The following is an 18,399-nucleotide window of genomic DNA, read 5'->3' as shown; positions in this document are numbered from 1 at the left end:
CAGGACTGGTGGCCTTTATGCATTTGTGCCATTGTTCCCATTTAAGAGAGAGTGTTTCAATCACCAGCTAGTATCCCCATCTGTTGTCATCTCAGGCTAAGCCCTTGGAGGGCTGACTTCCAACATCAGCTGCCCCCCACCCTGATGCAATTGCAGGCAAGTGGCTGTGCGATTTCAGCAATTTTCTAGTGTTGCCTCTCTGGGGCCCAGGAGAAACCCCATGACTCAGACAACAAGGCACACGAGGCACAGAAAAGGCCAGCAGCAGCAAACATCTGCATTTTATAGTTTTGTTCCTGTGCACTGACTGCCCCATGTGGAGATTTACTATGGGGTCGTTGTGTGTCAGCAGCCCACTGGTGGTCCCCTCCAAAGTGGGATAGGGCCAGCTGTTGTGACTGTTGCACTGTGCCATCATCTTCTAATGCTGCTGGTATTAGCCAACCTGAGGTCCTCTTTTCCCCTTTTAGGGATCCACACTCTTCCTTTGGTGGGCCCAGGTGCAATTGCCTCCACTTCCTGTGGGGAGGTGTGGTTAGGGGAAATGAGCCATCCACTAAGGCCACTAAACTTCGGAATTTCCGCTGGAATTTGCATATCAAGTGAGTAGGTGTGATCCTGCAGCAGATAATCTTGTGGTCTTTTTTCTCATGGGCCAAGACTCTCTATAACCAGGGAGCCATCGCTAACCATGCATCTGCCTTTGGGTCACCAAGAGTATTGGAAGGAGAGATGATGGACATTTTATTTTATTTTACTATTTTATTTGTTTTGAGAGAGAGAGAGCACATACAAGCAGGGGGAGGGGAAGAGGGAGAGAGAATCTCAAGCAGACTCCATGCTGAGCTTGGAGACTGATGCAGGGCTCGACCTTACGACCCTGTGATCATGACCTGAGCCTAAATCAAGAGTCAGACGCTTAACCAACTGAGCCACCCAGGCACCCCATGATTGACATTTTATGTCAGTAAGGGGACTCAAATTTGTTGGAAAACTTGTAAATAATGTCCTCCATAAGATGAAGGCAACAGATTCCCTTCTGATAATAATCAGGCAGCACAGCCAAACAAGCCCAGTTGGTGTAAGGAGAGTGGCAGCCATGTGGCTGAGACTTTGAAGTGTCACTGCAGCAAGGAATTCCATTTAGGAGTCCATGTACTGCCCTGCAACTTAAGGAGAAGAGATTTTAAAAGACCACGGAGGCATTCAGTAATGCCACAGGTCTGTGGTAGTATGGAAGGTAAAAGTTCCATTGGAGCTCCTACAGAAGAGCCCAGGGCTGTGTTCTATGGGCATTAAGATGAGATCCTTGATCTGAGTGAATGGTGTCCGGACAGCTGAATGGGGGTAGGACGTACTTAGAAAAGCAAGATTATCTGCTCTGCAGAGAAGTTTCTGGTGGGTATAGCAAGCAGTAGTCTGGTAAAAAAAAAATCCATAGACATAACAGTGAGGCAGGTAGTGCCACAAAGGCAGTGGTCCTATGAAATCAAACTGAAAGGGTGATCCCCTCCCTGAATGGAAGCATGACCAGACAGTTTCCAGTGTTTGGTTTAGGAGTGTAATTTGTAATTCAAAACAATGCATTTTGCTGCAGCTGCCATAAGTATAGTGCCCTGCAGTGGGCCCAGACTAGTGTGGCAGCAGCTCCCCCATGACCTGCAGAGACATGGGAGCAATAAGGAATATGGGAGTGGTAACTATGGCAGGCTGGAATGGTGGAGCTGAGGATCCCAGACTGACAGGGGATGAGGGTGTGGGGGGGTGGTAAACTGTAGTTTTGTGGTGGAGGGTGGAGCCTGCAGAGCTATTGGTAGTCAGAAGTTGAGCCCCGAATGGCTGGTGACCTGGATAAGGGGAAAGGCATCCACCTTGTGCTTAAGTACAGCCTCTGGTATGGTAATATGTGCTAAAACCTTCATGTGAGTGACCTTCATTGTGACTGGTTCCTGGGCAATGTCCCCCCAAATTAAGGCAGCCAAATACAACGGCCTTTAATATGAAAATTGTCCAGCTGCCATTGGCCTGACCAAACCAGAGACTGTGAGCAACTGCTCATGAGCCAGAAAAACCCTAGAGAAGAGTCCTGTCATAGGCAACCTGCTCTGCATGGCCATATGTACCACCACTAGCTCAGCAAGCCATCTTTGATAACTGTGGGGCTGCTGGCAGGATGGCACACTGCTGCTCACTAACTGAAAAGGGAATTCATAAAATAAAAGGTAGGGCTGGGGAAATCACATAGACTGGAGCCAGAGAAGCAAGCAAAGGAAAATGTGAAGGAGTGGCTATGAGATATGAAGACAGAATCAGAAAGTCAGACATAAAGCCGGTTAGTTCCACAAGGTAAGAACAAAGAGTGGGAGAAAGACAATATATGAAGAGCTGAAAATGTTCCAAAATCTATGAAACTTACAAATCCTTGATATCAAAAAGTACAACTTCCAGGAGAGATAAATAAGAATAAATGTAAGTTTAGATATTGTCCCAGAAATTTGAGAACACCAGATAAAATGCTATTTTATAAAGTAGGGAAGAAAGACATGTTAGGAGAAAAAAAAAAAGAACTATTTAAAATACGAAGATTTCTTGGTAGCAGAAAAAAAACAGAAAATAAAATGAGTAAAGTTGAAAATAAAAGACTAGGAAAATGTATACCCGGAAAATACTACCTAAAGAGTGGCTACTATTGTGGCCATTGTTCTCAAACACAAAGAACTTTTTAAAAAAAGCAATTATCACAGATAAAGGTGGCATTTCATAATAAAAGGAAAAATTTACTCAGAAGGTTAAACTTTTGAACTACTATGCACTTATTAGCAGATTCAAAGTATAAAGAGTAACGATTGAGAGAAATACAAGAAGAAATTGGCAAACTTTATCTTAGTGGCTGTTCTATTCCACAAATGTTGAATCAGACGGAGTAGAGTAAAGCTATTGAAGACTCTAATAACACAAATAACACACATGAGCCAAGAAGTGAAATAAACAAAGTTCATTGAATATTGACTCATAATACAGTGATTAGACTTAATCAGCCAGAGCTACTCAAGTGCTGTGACACTGCCCGCAGAGCCATGGCGATGATTCCAGAGAAGGTCGAGGCACAGACAGGTTAGCTTGCCAAAGAGAACATGGGTGCAGGGGACGACCACCAGGTATGCCACCGCCAAGAGTGCCATCGCCCTGAACAGCTGCAACCTTGGGTATTTATTGGCAACAAGCAATCAAAGACAATCAAGGGAATGATCTGTATTACATCCTAGTGAATAGTAGTACATCACAGGGAAGGTCACGGGATTAGATGATGTAACGTTCAGCAAGTGAGACCTATTCTTAAACATGTTTCTATGGACCCCACGGGCTATCGTCAAGAGCATTCAAGTTTCGGTTGGGGCAGCGTTCTGCCCTTTAGCCGACCAGGCGGTCCTGGCCGCTGGTTATCTGAGGGCAGCACTCCACCTTGAGCAAGCTGGGCATTCCCAACTGCTGTGTAAGCCAGGCCTTCCCGGCCACTGGGCAAGCCCTGCGTTCCCGGCCGCTGGGCTCGGACATTTATGCTACAGCCCCAAGGTCACAAACATGTTTTCCTATTATATCCTTAGCTTAAGCTCTTGGCCAGGGGCTGCTGCATTTCCCCCTTTTTCTTTTTGCAGAAGCAGGAAGGCGGAGTTGACCACTTCACATTCCATCACTCATCGGAAGGCTTCTCTTTTGCATCTGAGGACTAAGCATATTACAAAGAGATAAAAAGTAATAGTAGAGCTCCTAGAAGGCTAGTACCATTATTGTTAAACCACTGGAAAAGATTTGAGGGGGACAGCATCCCATCAATATTTTCCTCCAAGCTTAAGCCTGGTACATTTTGTAAATCAGCATGAGTGATGCCTTGAATGGTAGCTTGTAGCTGTTTAGAGTTAGATAGATGTCTTCGAACTTTCTCCCAATTGGGTTGAATCCCTTTATCTGACCACACGCTGGCCGTTTTACATTTAGGTATTGGTGGGATTTCAATGTTTTCTTCATTAAAATTGTAGGCAAAGCCCACAGTAGATACCAAATAAAGTTGCATTCTGGGGGCGCCTGGGTAGCGCAGTCGTTAAGCGTCTGCCTTCGGCTCAGGGCGTTATCCCAGCATTCTGGGATCAAGCCCCACATCAGGCTTCTCCACTAGGAGCCTGCTTCTTCCTCTCCCACTCCCCCTGCTTGTGTTCCCTCTCTCGCTGGCTGTCTCTGTCAAATAAATAAAATCTTTAAAAAATAATAAAAAAATAAAAAATAAAGTTGCATTCTGGAGGAATTAATGTTTCCAGGAGAGGTCACCAGCTATCCTTGGTTTAATGGTCTTAAGCAATTTTCATAATGGCCAATACATATAGGTCTCGTATTAAAGCCCAATGTGATATTAATTTCTAGTCCTTCTTTAGGGAAAATCAGAGCCTAGGGTCTGCTGTCCCTGGGATCCATTTAGATCCAGTAATGTATACAGGGATGGCATCATCATCCCATTCAACTGGCCTGGTAAGAGAGGGATTGGATACATAGGTGCAGTAAGTAAAATTGGTGGCTGGTGCCGTGCGACACAGTGGGATGCTTAAACCGCTACCATCAATAAAGCCATCATAGTACCAGCCATATTGCTGGGGGTAAAGGGGTGCTGTTCATTACACAGCACTTCTGCTTTCTGGGTCAGCTTCTTGATCTGACCCCATGTGGGTATCTTCGCTGTCTCAGTTCCTGGCAGCATGATCTTGGTGGTCTGTAGGGTAAGGCCCCTGAAATTGATTATCGGGGAAACTGGATTGAACGCAAATCTCTTCTGCTTGCTCATGCCGAACCTTTAATAAATGAGAGGGGACCCAAACAGGCTTGATAGCATCGTCCAGCGTCACACAAGCATAGCCTTTTACCTAAGTAATTAAAATGCCAGGAAACCACTGATTAGATTGCACGTCCTTCCACCAGACAGCAGGGGACCGAGAACGTGTTTCCAGGTGAGACTTATGAAAATGTCTGTCAACAGCAGTAGAGTCATTCTCATCGTTCAAAAAATTTAAAGTAAATAAGGTTTTTGCCAACATTTCCATGGGGGTTATGTGTACTGTAATTATAATTTGAGGAGTTAGTTGGCTCTTTCCACAATACCCTGTCCTTGGGGATTATACAGGATGTCCGTGGTGTGTGATATATTCCAGGCATCAAAAATTTGTTGTAGTTTGGCAGCGGCATAAGCAGGAGCATTATCTGTTTGGATACTTTTAGGAAGTCCCATAACAGCAAAAGCACTGGTTAAATGTCAGATGGCATGAGAGGCTGATTCTCCAGTTTGGACAGTAGCCCAAATAAATTGGGAGAATGTATCAATGGTGACATGAATGAAAGATAATTTACCAAATGGAGAATAATGGGTGACATCCATCTACCAGATTTCGTTGGTTTGTAAACCACGGGGATTAACCCCAGTTGTCTGAGATTGTGCATTTAACGTGGCACAGGCCAGACAGGATCCTATAACGGTTTTAGCTTGTTCCCATGTAAGTGGGAAATGATGTCATAACCCTCGAGCATTAACGCGAGTCAGTGTATGGAAGTGGGAGGCGTCTTGAAACACCGGATATAAAAGAGCATCAGCTGTGGCATTTCGTTCAGAGAGCAGACCTGGAGGATTATTATGACTGCGAATACAAGTAATATAAAATGGCGAACACGGGAATATGTAAGCTGCTGCAACTGTTGAAAAAAGGTCATAAGCTGGGCATCCGATGTGGAAATGGAGGCTGTCTCGATGTGGCTAACGACGTAGACTGGGTATAAAGAATCAGAAAGTAAATTAAAGGGATTGGAGACATCCTGAAAAAGAGTACTAACAGCCATTAATTTAGACCTCTGAGCAGATAGATGAGGGGTCTCAATTATTTTAGTTCGAGGCCCATGGTAACAGGCTTTTCCTCTTGCAGATCCGTCTGTGAAAAAGGTCACAGCATTAGGTAAAGGTGAAGAGGCTGTGACTTTGGGTAATATAAAGGAAGTTCTCTTTAGAAAAGACAGTAAAGGAATAGAGGGGTAGTGGGAGGATAAATTTACCACAAATTGACTAAGCGCAGTTTGCCAAGAGAGATTATTTTGCAGAGCAGTTTCGATCTGTGCCTTAGTAAGAACGATTGTCGAAGGATACAAGCCAGTTAATTGTTGAGCACGTTTCCATCCCACCTGCAAAAGAGTTCCAATATGACCCAAGTAAACCTTTAGTGTTCTTGTGGTATGGTTTGGTAAGAACAGCCATTCTACTAGGGCCTCATGCCGAATTAAGAGACCAGTAGGTGAATGGCATGTATGAAAAGTAAGTAATGTTAAAGGCATATTTGGTACAACTCTTTGAGTTTACATCTTATGAATTTGTTCTTCTCTAAATTCCAACTCCGAAATGGCTGCTTCATTGAGGGTCCGAGGACTGTTTAAGTCTGGATCACCTTTTAATAATTCAAAGAGATTTTGTAACACATAGGTAGGAATGCCTATCTTGGGTCTAATCCAGTTAATGCCTCCTAATAATTTTTGCACATCATTTAAAGTTTTACAGGCATCTTGCTGAATTTGTACCTTTTGGGTACATATTGTGGTATGATCCATTATATAACCTAAGTAAGAATAAGGGGTTGAGGTTTGCATTTTTTCAGGAGCAACGACAAGTTTATGAAGATCAATTTGATATTTGAGGAACTGAAAACAGTAGCTAATTCTTCTTCCATTTTTGCTGCACATAAAATGTCATCCATATAATGGATTAAATAAGCTTGTGGATATTGGTCCCAAATTGGTTCAAGAATTCGGGCCACATAACTTTGACATATGGTAGGACTATTAAGGATTCCCTGTGGGAGCACTTTCCACTGAAAGCGCCTGGAAGATTCTGTAAAATTAACACTAGGGATAGTGAAAGCAAAGCGGGGACAATCTTGTGCAAGTGGAATTGTGTAGAAGCAGTCCTGTAAATCAATAATAATAAGAGCCAATTAAGAGGTATCATATTGGGGGAAGGGAGTCTTGGCTGGAACAGTCCCATAGATTGAATTGCTGCATTAACTGCTCTTAAATCAGTAAGTAAATGCCATTTTCCAGATTTCTTTTTCATTACGAAAACTGGTGAATTCCAAGAACTAAAGGATTCCTCTGTATGTCCTTTCTGAAGCTGCTCTTGAACCAAACTTTGCAGAGCTTCTAATTTGTCTTTGTTTAATGGCCACTGCTTGATCCAAATGGGGCGTTCATCCTTCCACATTAGTGGGACTGGCTCTGGAGGACCCATTGGAGGCCAAGCAGTGGCCCCTATGAAAAAGGCAGACTGGCGTCCATCTCTTTTGTAGGAGATGGTATTATATACGTTTCCCATTGTTGGAGTAAATCTCGACCCCACAGATTGATGGGATTGTCTATTATATATGACTGAATATATCCTTTTTGTCCCTCAGGCCCCTCCCATGGGAGAATATGAAGACTTCAGTCTACATATTCTGCTTGTCCTAAACCTGAAATAGTTATTGCCATGGGGCCCTGAGGCCATTTCTTAGGCCGATTGATTATCAGTTCCAATAATGGACACATCTGTTCCAGTATCAATATGTCCCTGAAAGGACTTTCCCTGTATCTTTATATAGCAGGTCAGTTTTTCTCTGAAAAATATTTCATCAAATACAATCTGACCGACCGGTACTTCCAAAGCCCACGTCACCACATGATTGATTTTTAATTTTTCCCATAATATATGGCAGCAATAGTAACTGTGCTATTCAGTCTCCCTTTAAAAATTTATATGCGGTATTTGAAGACATTAAGACCATGATTTCTCCAGTATAATCTGAGTCAATGATTCCTGTAAGAACTAAAACACCTTCTTTAGTCAAACTAGATCATCCTAAAATTAGTCCTACAGTATTGTTTGGCAAAGGGCCAAAACAGACTGTAGGAACCTTCTGAGGAGTCTGATTTGGGAGCAATAAAAAGTTTTCTCTACATGGGAGATCAAGTCCTGCACTCCCTGGTGTGCCATGCAACAAATCTAAAATTGTCCGAGACTGAGGTTGGGGGGTGCCCCCTTTCGGTTTGGGGCTGAGGGCTTGGCCCATAACCTGTTTCCCTGTAGAGCAGTACCATCTTTGTGAACTTTAGAGTGGCACTGACTAGCCCAATGATACCCCTTTTTCCATCGGGGACAAAGACTAGGGAAATTATTTTGATTGTTTTTTCCCATCACATTTCTATTCTTAAGACAGCATTGGGCTCGAGTATGCCCATTTTTTCCCATAGTTGAAGCATTGTCCCTTGAAAATATTTATTGTTAAGGCTGCCATGGCCTGAGCTAGGAAGTCAGCTTTGTAGGTCTCAGTGCCTACACCTTGGCACAATTTGATGTCATCAGTGAGTGTGCCTTTTCCTTTAAAAGGAGAGATAACTTTCTTAAAATCTGCATTTGCATTTTCATAGGCCAATAATTGTAATGAAGTGTCAGCAGCTTCTACGTTATTGATCTGTCTTTTAATAGCTTCCTGTAATCTTCCTACGAATACAGTATAAGGCTCCCTAGCACCCTGAATAATCTTTTGAGAAGAAGCATTAGCTGTAGATTTAGACTCCATTCCCTTGACTCCAAGGTCCCATTCCCATCAATTGTTCTAGAGGGATAGGGATGTTATGAGCTCAATTATAATTTGCAGCAGTTTCCACATGGTCTTGCCACCATGTAGGAAATTGTAAGAATTCCCCAGGGGACAGGACAGTGTTCACTAAAAAAAGACCAGTCCGTGGGAATTAATCACTTGCCTTCTGCAACACCCTGATAAGGCCCATAGTGAAGGGTGAATTAATACCATAGTTTTGAACTGCCTGTTTTAATTCTTTGAGAACTTTAAAGGGAAATGGTTTGTGCATGGCTTCATATATTCCTTCCAGGATCTACCCCAGGGGGCAAATGTTCCCTTATAGTTCCAGGGAACACAAATTGTAGAGCATCTAAATTTCCTTGCTGTTTGGCCAGGAGCAAGCCTTTTTGAACCACCAAAAGCTATGACTGGTGTTGCTCCTTAATAGTGGAGCCATTGCCTGTTTTTGTGAGAGGAAACCACTGTTCCTCTTTGTAAGCAAAGGTGGTGGTGGAAAGCTGTCCATTTCTATGGAAGGGGGAGGAGGGGGAACAGGTTTTACTTTTCCTCCTTCCAGGACAACATGTTCAGGTCCTGTTGAGGACTCATCTTTGGCATTACGACTCTCAAGTTCAGTATCACTGAGTCCGGAGTTTAAAGGGGTTCCAGGATAGACTGAATCAGAGACCACGCAGGCCAAATAGTAATGGGAATAGGCTTTCCTCAAGCGTGCTGTTGCTTAAGCTCATGCCCTACTTTTTCCCATGCTTGCAGATCTAAGGTCCCCACAGTGAGAAACCATGAACAGTATTCTTCTATGACTTTTAATAAGTCCAGAAGTTTGCCCTCGCTAACCTTAACTCCTCCTGCTCTTAGGAGTTGCTTCAAAAGACAGACGTAAGGGTGATAATTATCTGTGCTCTGAGAATTACCCATACCCTGCTGAAAGTTCCCTGACTCACCAGCGGGAAATGACCAAGGCCTTGCTTCTTTATCAGTCGAGGCTCCTACTCCACTGTAGTTTCAAGTCTCTGTTCCAGGTCCCTGCTTGGGTCCCTGTTCCTGTCCCTGTTCAGGTGCCACTTGACGCGCCACCGCCCATGGAGCTCTGGCGTTGATTCAGTAGAAGGATGAAGCACAGACAGTTTAGCTTGCCAAAGAGAGCGTGGGTGCAGGGGACGACCACCAGGCGTGCCACAGTCAAGAGTGCGATTGCCCTGAACAGCTGCAACCTTGCATTATTTATTGGCAATAAACAATCAAAGATAATCAAGAGAATGATCCATATTACATCCCAGTGAATAGTAGTACATTACAGGGAAGGTCACGGGATTAGATGATGTAACATTCAGCAAGTGAGGCCTATTCTTAAACATGTTTCTATGGACCCTGCAGGCTATTGTCAAGAGCAATCAAGTTTTGTTTGGGGCAGCGTTCTGCCCTTTAGCTGACTAGGCGTTCCTGGCCACTCATTATCTGAGGGCAGCATTCCACCCTGAGTGAGCAGGGTGTTCCCAACTGCTGTGTAAGCCAGGAGTTCTGGGCCGCTGGTCTCTGACCTTTACGCTAAAGCCAGCAAGGTCACAAACATGTTTTCCTATTATATCCTTAGCATAAGCTCTGGGCCAGGGGCAGCTGCATTCAAGTGCTCTTCTGCATGAACATAATACCATTAAACAGTCCTTAGTCAAAGTTCCCCAACTGTCCCAAGAATATCTTATTGAAAGCTTTTTAAAACTGAGATCTAATCAAGTTTCAATCAAAGCATCTGGGCATGTCTCTTTAGCCTCCTTTATTCTAGAACAGTCTCCCAGTCTTTCTTTGTTTTTGATGACCTCTGCTTCCATCATCACAGTACTTTTTTGTGAGTCTGAACCTCCAGTCTCCTTCATATAAGGATCTTGTGACTATATCAGGTCCACTTGAATCATCTGGGATAATCTCCCCACCTCAAGACTCTTAACTTAATCACACCTGCAAAGTCCCTTTTTCCATGTAAGGTGGCATATGCACAGTTTCCAGGGATTAAGATGTGGACATTTGGAGGCCGCTCCATCTCTCCAGTGCTGTGGGATTGCAGATGAAGTTAGTGAAAGGACTGCTTCCTGTTTAGAGGTCAAGGTGAATGAAATGTGTCCCTCTGAGCACACCCATGGATGTCGTGATAATCCCTGGCAATAGCATTTAATGGCAGCTTTCCCGCCCCCAGTACAACACTGGAGGTGTCAGGCTTGGGTTGCAAGAGTTACACTGGTCTCCTTGGGGAGAAGTGGTGGGGTCTAGTGTCATATTTCTTGTCTCAAGGATCTACCTAGTTCCATTCACAAAATGCTACAAAGAAGTGTGGATTGACACAAAGGAGATGAATAACAGGTATATGCTTTCCAAATTTAAAGGATCAGCTCTTTATATACTCCATCCTATGTGTCTTGAAACAGATAACATCTATTTTTTTTCCCTTGGAGATACACGAATAACCTAATTCCTTCCCTGCAAGAACATGTGTCAAGTAAAATAGACATGTGTCAGGATGATGTGCTGTATAGTAATGATACATGGTCAAACCACAGTGAAGTTACATTTTAGTGTCTAAGAAGAAGAAGTTGAATATTCATTAGCCAGGGGCAGGCACATAGATACCCAACAGCAGTGTTATGAAAAGTTGAAGACTGCTCAAGAAATGAAAATAAGTCCAGTGTGGGTACAGCAGAGGACACAGTGGAGAGAAAGAATGGTGGCACATGAAAGAGATCTCATGGGGGACAAGATTCTCTCTTCCTTGAGGCCATCTTTGGAATCACTGGTAGAATCATATTTCTCTACTCTTGGAAAAATTGTCATTTTTTAACATCTCAGACTTCGACCCAAACCTAGAACAATTTCTAAAAGAACTCAGGCAGAACATACATTCTGTTTAGGAGGAAGAGGTAGCACCAACAGCTACAGCAGCAAACACTTGCCAAAGTCTCTTCCACTGGCCTGTCTGGATTTCCCACCATTGGAGTCACTTCTTGATGTTAAGACTATGTCTCCATGGTCCTTAAAGCCATCCTGACATACTCATAACCTGTTAATTTTGTTTTTAAATAACACCACAAATGCTGTAAAAAATATGTGCAGTGGGCCAGCATGTGCCTGAAACAGACAACATATCTCTGAATTATCAAGTTTACTTGAACATTTGGGTGGAGAGGAAATACTTTTATATGAAACATTAATAGATATATCACAAGGAAGAATGGAAAACTCATTTTAATTTTTTAATAGAATTTATTTTCTAAGGTGGTTTTAGGTTCACAGCAAAGTAGAAAGGATGGTACAGAGATTCCCCGTATATCCCCTCCCCGCACATGCCTAGCTTCCCCACCAAAGACTGAGTTCTGGTTCAAGATGGCAGTGTAGAAAGATCGCAAACTCACCTCCTCTCATGAACTTAATGAGTCCACAGCTACAAGTGGAACAATTTCCTCTATAAAAACTTAAAGCCTGGCTGAGTGACAGCTACACATTGGGCAAATGAGAAGACCACATCGAAGTGCGTAAGACAGGCTAGGACACAATCTCACCATAAATCCTATCTTAGGCACCACAACTCACAACTGGAGGGGAACTCAAAACCCAGAGCTTCTCCCTGAGGAGAAAAGTGCTCACACCCACATTGGAGAACCCAAGTTTTAAGGCGTACACCTGGGAGATGAGTCTCCAAAACATCTAACTTTGAAAACCAAGGAAGCTCGTATCCTAAGACCCACAAGACTATATAGCAAACTGAGAAACAGCTCTTATGGGGCTCATGTGCTCAGACTAACCCATCCTGGGGCCCAGCACAGAGACAGCAGATCACACCCATGCTTAAAGTGAAGAAGGCTCACCTGCTTAATAATGGTAACAAACAGCAAGTGATGGCAAGGATATAGAGGAAAGGGAGCCTGCACACTGCTAATGGGAAGGTGATTTGGTGCAGCCATTGTGGAAAACAGTATAGAGATTTCTCAAAATATTAAAAATCAAGCTACTGTATGATCCAGAAATTCCATTTTTGTGTATTTAATGAAGAAAATGAAAACACTAATTCAAATAAATACATGTACCCCCATGTTCACTGGAGCGTTATTTACAATAGCCAAGATATGGAAACAACCTAAGTGTTCTTCAATGAAGAAATGAATAAGGGATTTATGATACACACACACACACACACACACAGAGTGGAATATTATTCAGACATAAAATAAGAATGAGGGGCACCTGGCTGGCTCAGTCTGTAAGTATATGACTCTTGATCTTAGGGTTATGAGTTCTACCTCTACATCAGGTGTAGAGAGTACTTTAAAAAAAAAAAAAGAATGAAAACTTGTCATTTGCAGCAACATGGATGGACTTCAAGGGCATTATGCAAACTGAAATAAATTCGACAGAGAAAGACAAATTCTTTGGGTACTAAGGAGGGCACATATTGCATGGTGCACTGGGTGTTATACGCAAGTAATGAATCATGGAACTTTACCTCAAAAACTAGGGATGTACTGTATGGTGACTAACATAATATAATAAAAAAATTATTTAAAAAAAAGAAAAGAAAGGCAAATACTATATGATCTCTCTTATATGTGGAATCTAGAAAAAAATATGTATTTTAAAAACTAGTCTCCTAAATACAGAGAACAGATTGGTGGTTGTCACAGTTGAGGAGAAGGCATTAGAGAAATTGGTGAACTGTTTTGGTTAAATAAAATGAATTTTAAAAATATCTACCCAAAAAATAATAAAATAAGACAACTATTATAAAAATACTCCATATCTTCAAAAAGGTAAAGTGTAAGCATGATGGAAGAGGTATGTAAGATATAAAAAAAAAAACAATTAAACTCCTAGAAATGAAAAAAAAGAAACAATATCAAATATGAACAACACTCTGAACAGGATAAACAACAGACTGGACACTGTTGAAGAAAAGATTAGTAAACTTGGAGAGGTAACAATAGAAATTATTGAAAATGAAGAGGTCTCAGAAAGCAAACACCTCCCATAAATGGAGTGGTCAATATTTTATTTGACTTTTGGCTAAGGAAAATGTTCAATTAGATACGTACTTAAGTCAGAGGCAACTTAGAGTTACAGACTGACCCCCCTCATTCTACAGATAGGAAAGCAAAACTCAGAATTAAGATTAAAACAAGAGTCTTGCACCCCACAGTAGACCACAGGGTATCAGGGGCATATGGGTAAATGTTTTCCACTTACAAAGGCTTCTTCAACCTAGTTAATAAAATTCCCCTAAATATTTTTTTCATTTTTTTATATTATGTTAGTCACCATACTCCCCTAAATATTTTAAATTGCATCTCCTCTCTTTAAGGATCTAAGTTGTCTGATAATAACAAAAAGAGAAAGAAATTCTAATTACTTCATTAAATCTCATGAATCTAGTAAAATTAAGCTTATAAATTGATTCTTAAATTCTCTTAAACATTTGTAAGCTAAGTAAAATTATCTAACCTTTCAACCTAAAATCCCAAGTCTGCATATTAAAATACTCGATAACACATTGACTTCTCATTGCAAGGCTCATCTCTTGGATATTCCAATATGTAAAAGTTGCTTCTACATAAGAAGTACTTACTAAATGTGCCAAGATTACTCTTAAAACTAGTAATGCTGTGGTTGGATTTAGTGTGCTACATTTCTATAATAAATGTAAGATTTCAAGAAACTGAAACAAAGTTATCTGTAAAGGAAACAGCTATGGTACCCCATGCCAGTGGGGGTTACTCCCCCAAGCAAATTGGGGTTACCACCTCAGCGGGCATATATTACACTTCAGCCAGAGATTTGGGACAGGGAGTGATGCCTGGAGCTATGGATGCACAAAGAGACTTTCATATAATCTAGATCTGACACACTGAAACGTTTTGATGGCCGTTGTGTGGAAAGGGAACCCTAATGTGAGTTTATTTCTGCCCCACCTGCTCTGTGACTCATGTCAGCTCTAGAACTGTGTAGGTCAGATGTGATTTCGCCAACCCACCCACAGCATCCCTCAATGCTAGTTTGTAGATGGCCAGCCTAAGTGCTGATTCCATTCTGGCCCTCTCTTATTGCCAAACTTGACAAGGGCCTGTGAGCTTAGCAGTCTTCTGACCTGGTCGCCTCCTGTCACTCAGACCTGGTCCCCTCCTGTCACTCAGGCCTCAGGCCATCTCTAATAAGCCCATCAAAACCTATCTGGTCTAGCACATCTCCCAATATGCTTTCATCTGAAATGTGATTGTGTCTTTACCATCCTGACACCCTGAAACGAAGCTATTGAAAATGCTTCTGACTCCCCGTTTTGACTTCTCTCACTTAAATTAACATTAAGCATAGTAATGAATGCCCACTATACCTCTCCTAACTTTCTCAAAGAATGTTTTTCTTGACAGGAATGACTGTTTTGAGCATTGACACAAGCATACCTTTCTTTTAAGCATCTGTCTGGTAGGCCTACATAGAAAGATGTCCCTGGAAGAAATAAAAGATCACCAGCTGGTGGGAAAATACATACAACCAGAAACCAGGGAAGTGAATGGAGTCCTTCTGACCAAGATAATGAGTGATAATTGGGACAATATCTGGAATTTCCAAGCAAAACCTGATGATCTCCTCATTGCATCCTATGCAAAGGCAGGTAGGTTTGGGAAAATGGTGGTGGGGAAGCCAGCTGTAGAGAGTTGTGATGACTGGAGGGGCCTCCCTATTTTAAAAATGCAGATTTTCACCAGGGCTGCCCCTGAGAGAAATGAAACCAGACTTGCTTCTGAGCTCCAATCCCCCAGGATCCAAGGTCCTCCTGTTAACTTAGGTAGAATCCCAGATCCTCAAAGGACCAAATGAATTACAAGATTATTTAAAAGCAGAGTCTGAGAAATTATACAGAAATTCTCACAGTAATCTTGACAACCGGGGTACTCCTGGTTCCCATCCACTAAGTAATCCAGAAAGTGACCACATTCCTTGCCCATAAGAAACATCTCTTAATGGGGGGACACCAATGTGGAAATGAGGACTTTCACCCCAATATGAAAAATTCTAATAGCTTTGGGTCCAACACCCATACAAGTACAGTGGGAAGGATCTGGGAAAGGGGAGGTGAAACTTACCAGGATCTTATAAAATGAAGAGGACACTGTGACAAAAGTGAGGGTCTGCAAAGACAAGGTGTTGCGAGGTTTGTGCAGGGGTGGAGGAACAGAGAACATCCTAACTGGGGAGGCCATAGAATGACAATCCCCCTGAATTACCTGCATTTGTAACATCAAACCATGCGACCAAGTGAGGTGATGAACTTGAAGCTGTAAGCAGTTTGGGAAGGTCTCTCAGTGGCCATTTAACCCACAAGAGGAACTTTCAGTATTCATAACCAGAAAGATTTCAGAAAAGAGTCTGTTCACCACAGTTCTTGGAACTTTCCTTGGACTGTTTCTGCCCTTTGTGGCTGAGAAGTCCCTTCTTAGCCTCGCTCTGTTCTCATGACTCAGCATTACTTAAAACTAGGGCAGAGGCTTCCTGTCAGCAGGGCTCTATTCCTCAAGAATCTCCTTTTCTATCTGGGTTGCACTGGACATGTCTCCTGCCCAGAACTGAACTTGAATTTGCATTGTACCTCAGAGCAGGAGTTTTTTTTTTTCAGCTCACCTTGAAATTATACCAAGTCCCCTCAGGACGGACTCCGAGTCTCCAGCCTTATTCCCTCCCCTACCCACCACCTCTTACCCCCTGTGAGCCCACTTACACTTCCCAATTCGGAAATATGACTGTCTTGACCCTGGCTCCTGAGGCCCCCAACCTGGGAGCCTGGGATGCCCTGGCTTCTTAATGCAGATGAACATTCCAGTCCTGCTCCAACTCTTCACTCCAAAGCTACCATCTGAACTGAGCCTTACTGACCCCTACCACAGCAAGTTGGCCCTCTTCCTCCGAACTCCTGTAGCCCTTTACCCATCCTTTTTAGCTCTTACTGTATACTGTTAATCTTCTAGTTATCTGTGTATATGTCATATGTATCTGTGAGCAGCAGGTTTGGCTAAGAGCCAGAGAGACACCAAATACTTTCAGTGGAAAAAGGAAAACGGGTATCTGGTGGACAGTGAGCACAGTCTAGCTCTTTATCAACCTATATGTCTGTTTGCACTCCTCTTCCGTGTCAAGTAGGATGCAATTTGGCTACAACTGTCAGAACACCCAAAGGAAAAAGAAGTCTGGAGATTAGTAGCCAGGGATGAAATCGTGGCTGCATTGATCATTGAAGACCCCGGCTCTTTCTAACTTTCTGCACACATTCCAAAAAGCAGCAAGAATGTAGGGAGGGAGGAATAAGGTCATGTTCCTTCCTTTGAAAGACAACTTCCCAAAATGGCATGACCACATCATGCAAGAAAGACTGGAAAATATTACCTTTGAGGCAAGTAGCTATATGCCCACCTAAAAATTAAAGATCTATTAATTTGAGAAAGAAGGAAAAGAATGGATATAAGCTAGGCAAGAGGTAGTCTCTGTCCTAACTTACCTCCTACAAAAAGATTGTAAACTTGCTAGGATAGGAACAGCAGTTAATTCATCTTTATATCTCCCTACATTCATTTGATTCAATACACATTCGCTCAAACTACATTTACTAGGTGCAAAGCCCTGTATGAGGCATGGGGGATTAAAGAGGAGGTGATAATTGAGCTGATTTCACTTAACACTCAGAGTATGTGAATTTTACAGAATACATAAATAATCAAGGAAATGAATTAAATTGTGCAGTGAGTGGATGGATTTGACAATAACTAATGCTCTAGGCACAACCTGGACACAAGAGATTGTGGACATGATCCAAAATGATGGAGATGTGCAGAAGTGCCAGAGGGCCAACACCTTTGACCGGCATCCTTTCATTGAGTGGGCTCTACCCCCGCCCCTCAACTCAGGTAAGTTTGCCCAAATAAAACCCACGAGTCTGTAACTAAGACCAACGACCAAGTGCTAGGTCAGTTTGCATTTGAAAAGAGAATTGTTTCTACAATCAGCCTTCTGGAAAATATTTCCAAAGGACACTGGAAAAGAGGTAAAGGTCAATGTACTCACTACAACTGGGAAATAAGACTTTCAAATCTCTCCTTTTTTTTTAATGTTTTTTATTATATTATGTTAGTCACCATACAGTACAGCCCTGGTTTTTGATGTAAAGTTCGATGATTCATCAGTTGCGTATGACACCCAGTGCACCATGCAATACATGCCCTCCTTACTAGCCACCACCAGCCTATCCCATTTCCCCAGCCCCCTCCCCTCTGAAGCCCGCAGTTTGTTTCTCAGAGTCCATAGTCTCTCATGCAGTTTTTATATTCTCACCTCAAGAAGCTGGAACAGCAACAGAGGGACAGGCCTCATCCACGCACGAGGAAGCAGTTGACCAAGATTAGAGCAGAAATCAATGAATTAGAAACCAGGAGAAGAGTAGAGCAGATCAACAGAACCAGAAGCTGGTTCTTTGAGAGAATTAATAAAATTGACAAACCACTGGCAAGACTTATCCAAAAGAATAGAGAAAGGACACAAGTTAATAAAATTATGAATGAAAAAGGAGAGGTCACAACCAATACCAATGAAATTGGAAGGATTATTAGAAACTTTTATCAACAGCTATATGCCCAATAAATTAAGCAATCTGGAAGAGATGGAGGACTTCCTGGAAACCTACAAACTACCAAGACTGAAACAGGAAGAAATTGATTTTTTA

General features: G+C 42.3%; 1 protein-coding gene across 2 annotated transcripts in view; it reads left to right on the top strand.

The window, feature by feature from the left end:
* The window catches only part of LOC100466952 (sulfotransferase 1C1), a 49,396-nt gene that overhangs the window by 5,183 nt on the left and 25,814 nt on the right, over positions 1-18,399 (top strand). For both annotated transcript variants that reach the window (XM_034658913.1, XM_002930285.4), the window contains exons 2-3: positions 15,104-15,303; positions 17,459-17,587. In XM_034658913.1, coding sequence (XP_034514804.1) covers positions 15,132-15,303; positions 17,459-17,587 — 301 coding nt within the window. In that variant the 5' untranslated portion in view covers positions 15,104-15,131. The remainder of the gene's footprint in view (positions 1-15,103; positions 15,304-17,458; positions 17,588-18,399) is intronic.

The sequence above is a fragment of the Ailuropoda melanoleuca genome, chromosome 4 (genome assembly GCF_002007445.2).
Source record: "Ailuropoda melanoleuca isolate Jingjing chromosome 4, ASM200744v2, whole genome shotgun sequence".
Taxonomy (NCBI): Eukaryota; Metazoa; Chordata; class Mammalia; order Carnivora; family Ursidae; genus Ailuropoda; species Ailuropoda melanoleuca.
Note: the sequence above shows the minus strand (reverse complement) of the source record. Positions and strands in the feature narration are given on the sequence as shown.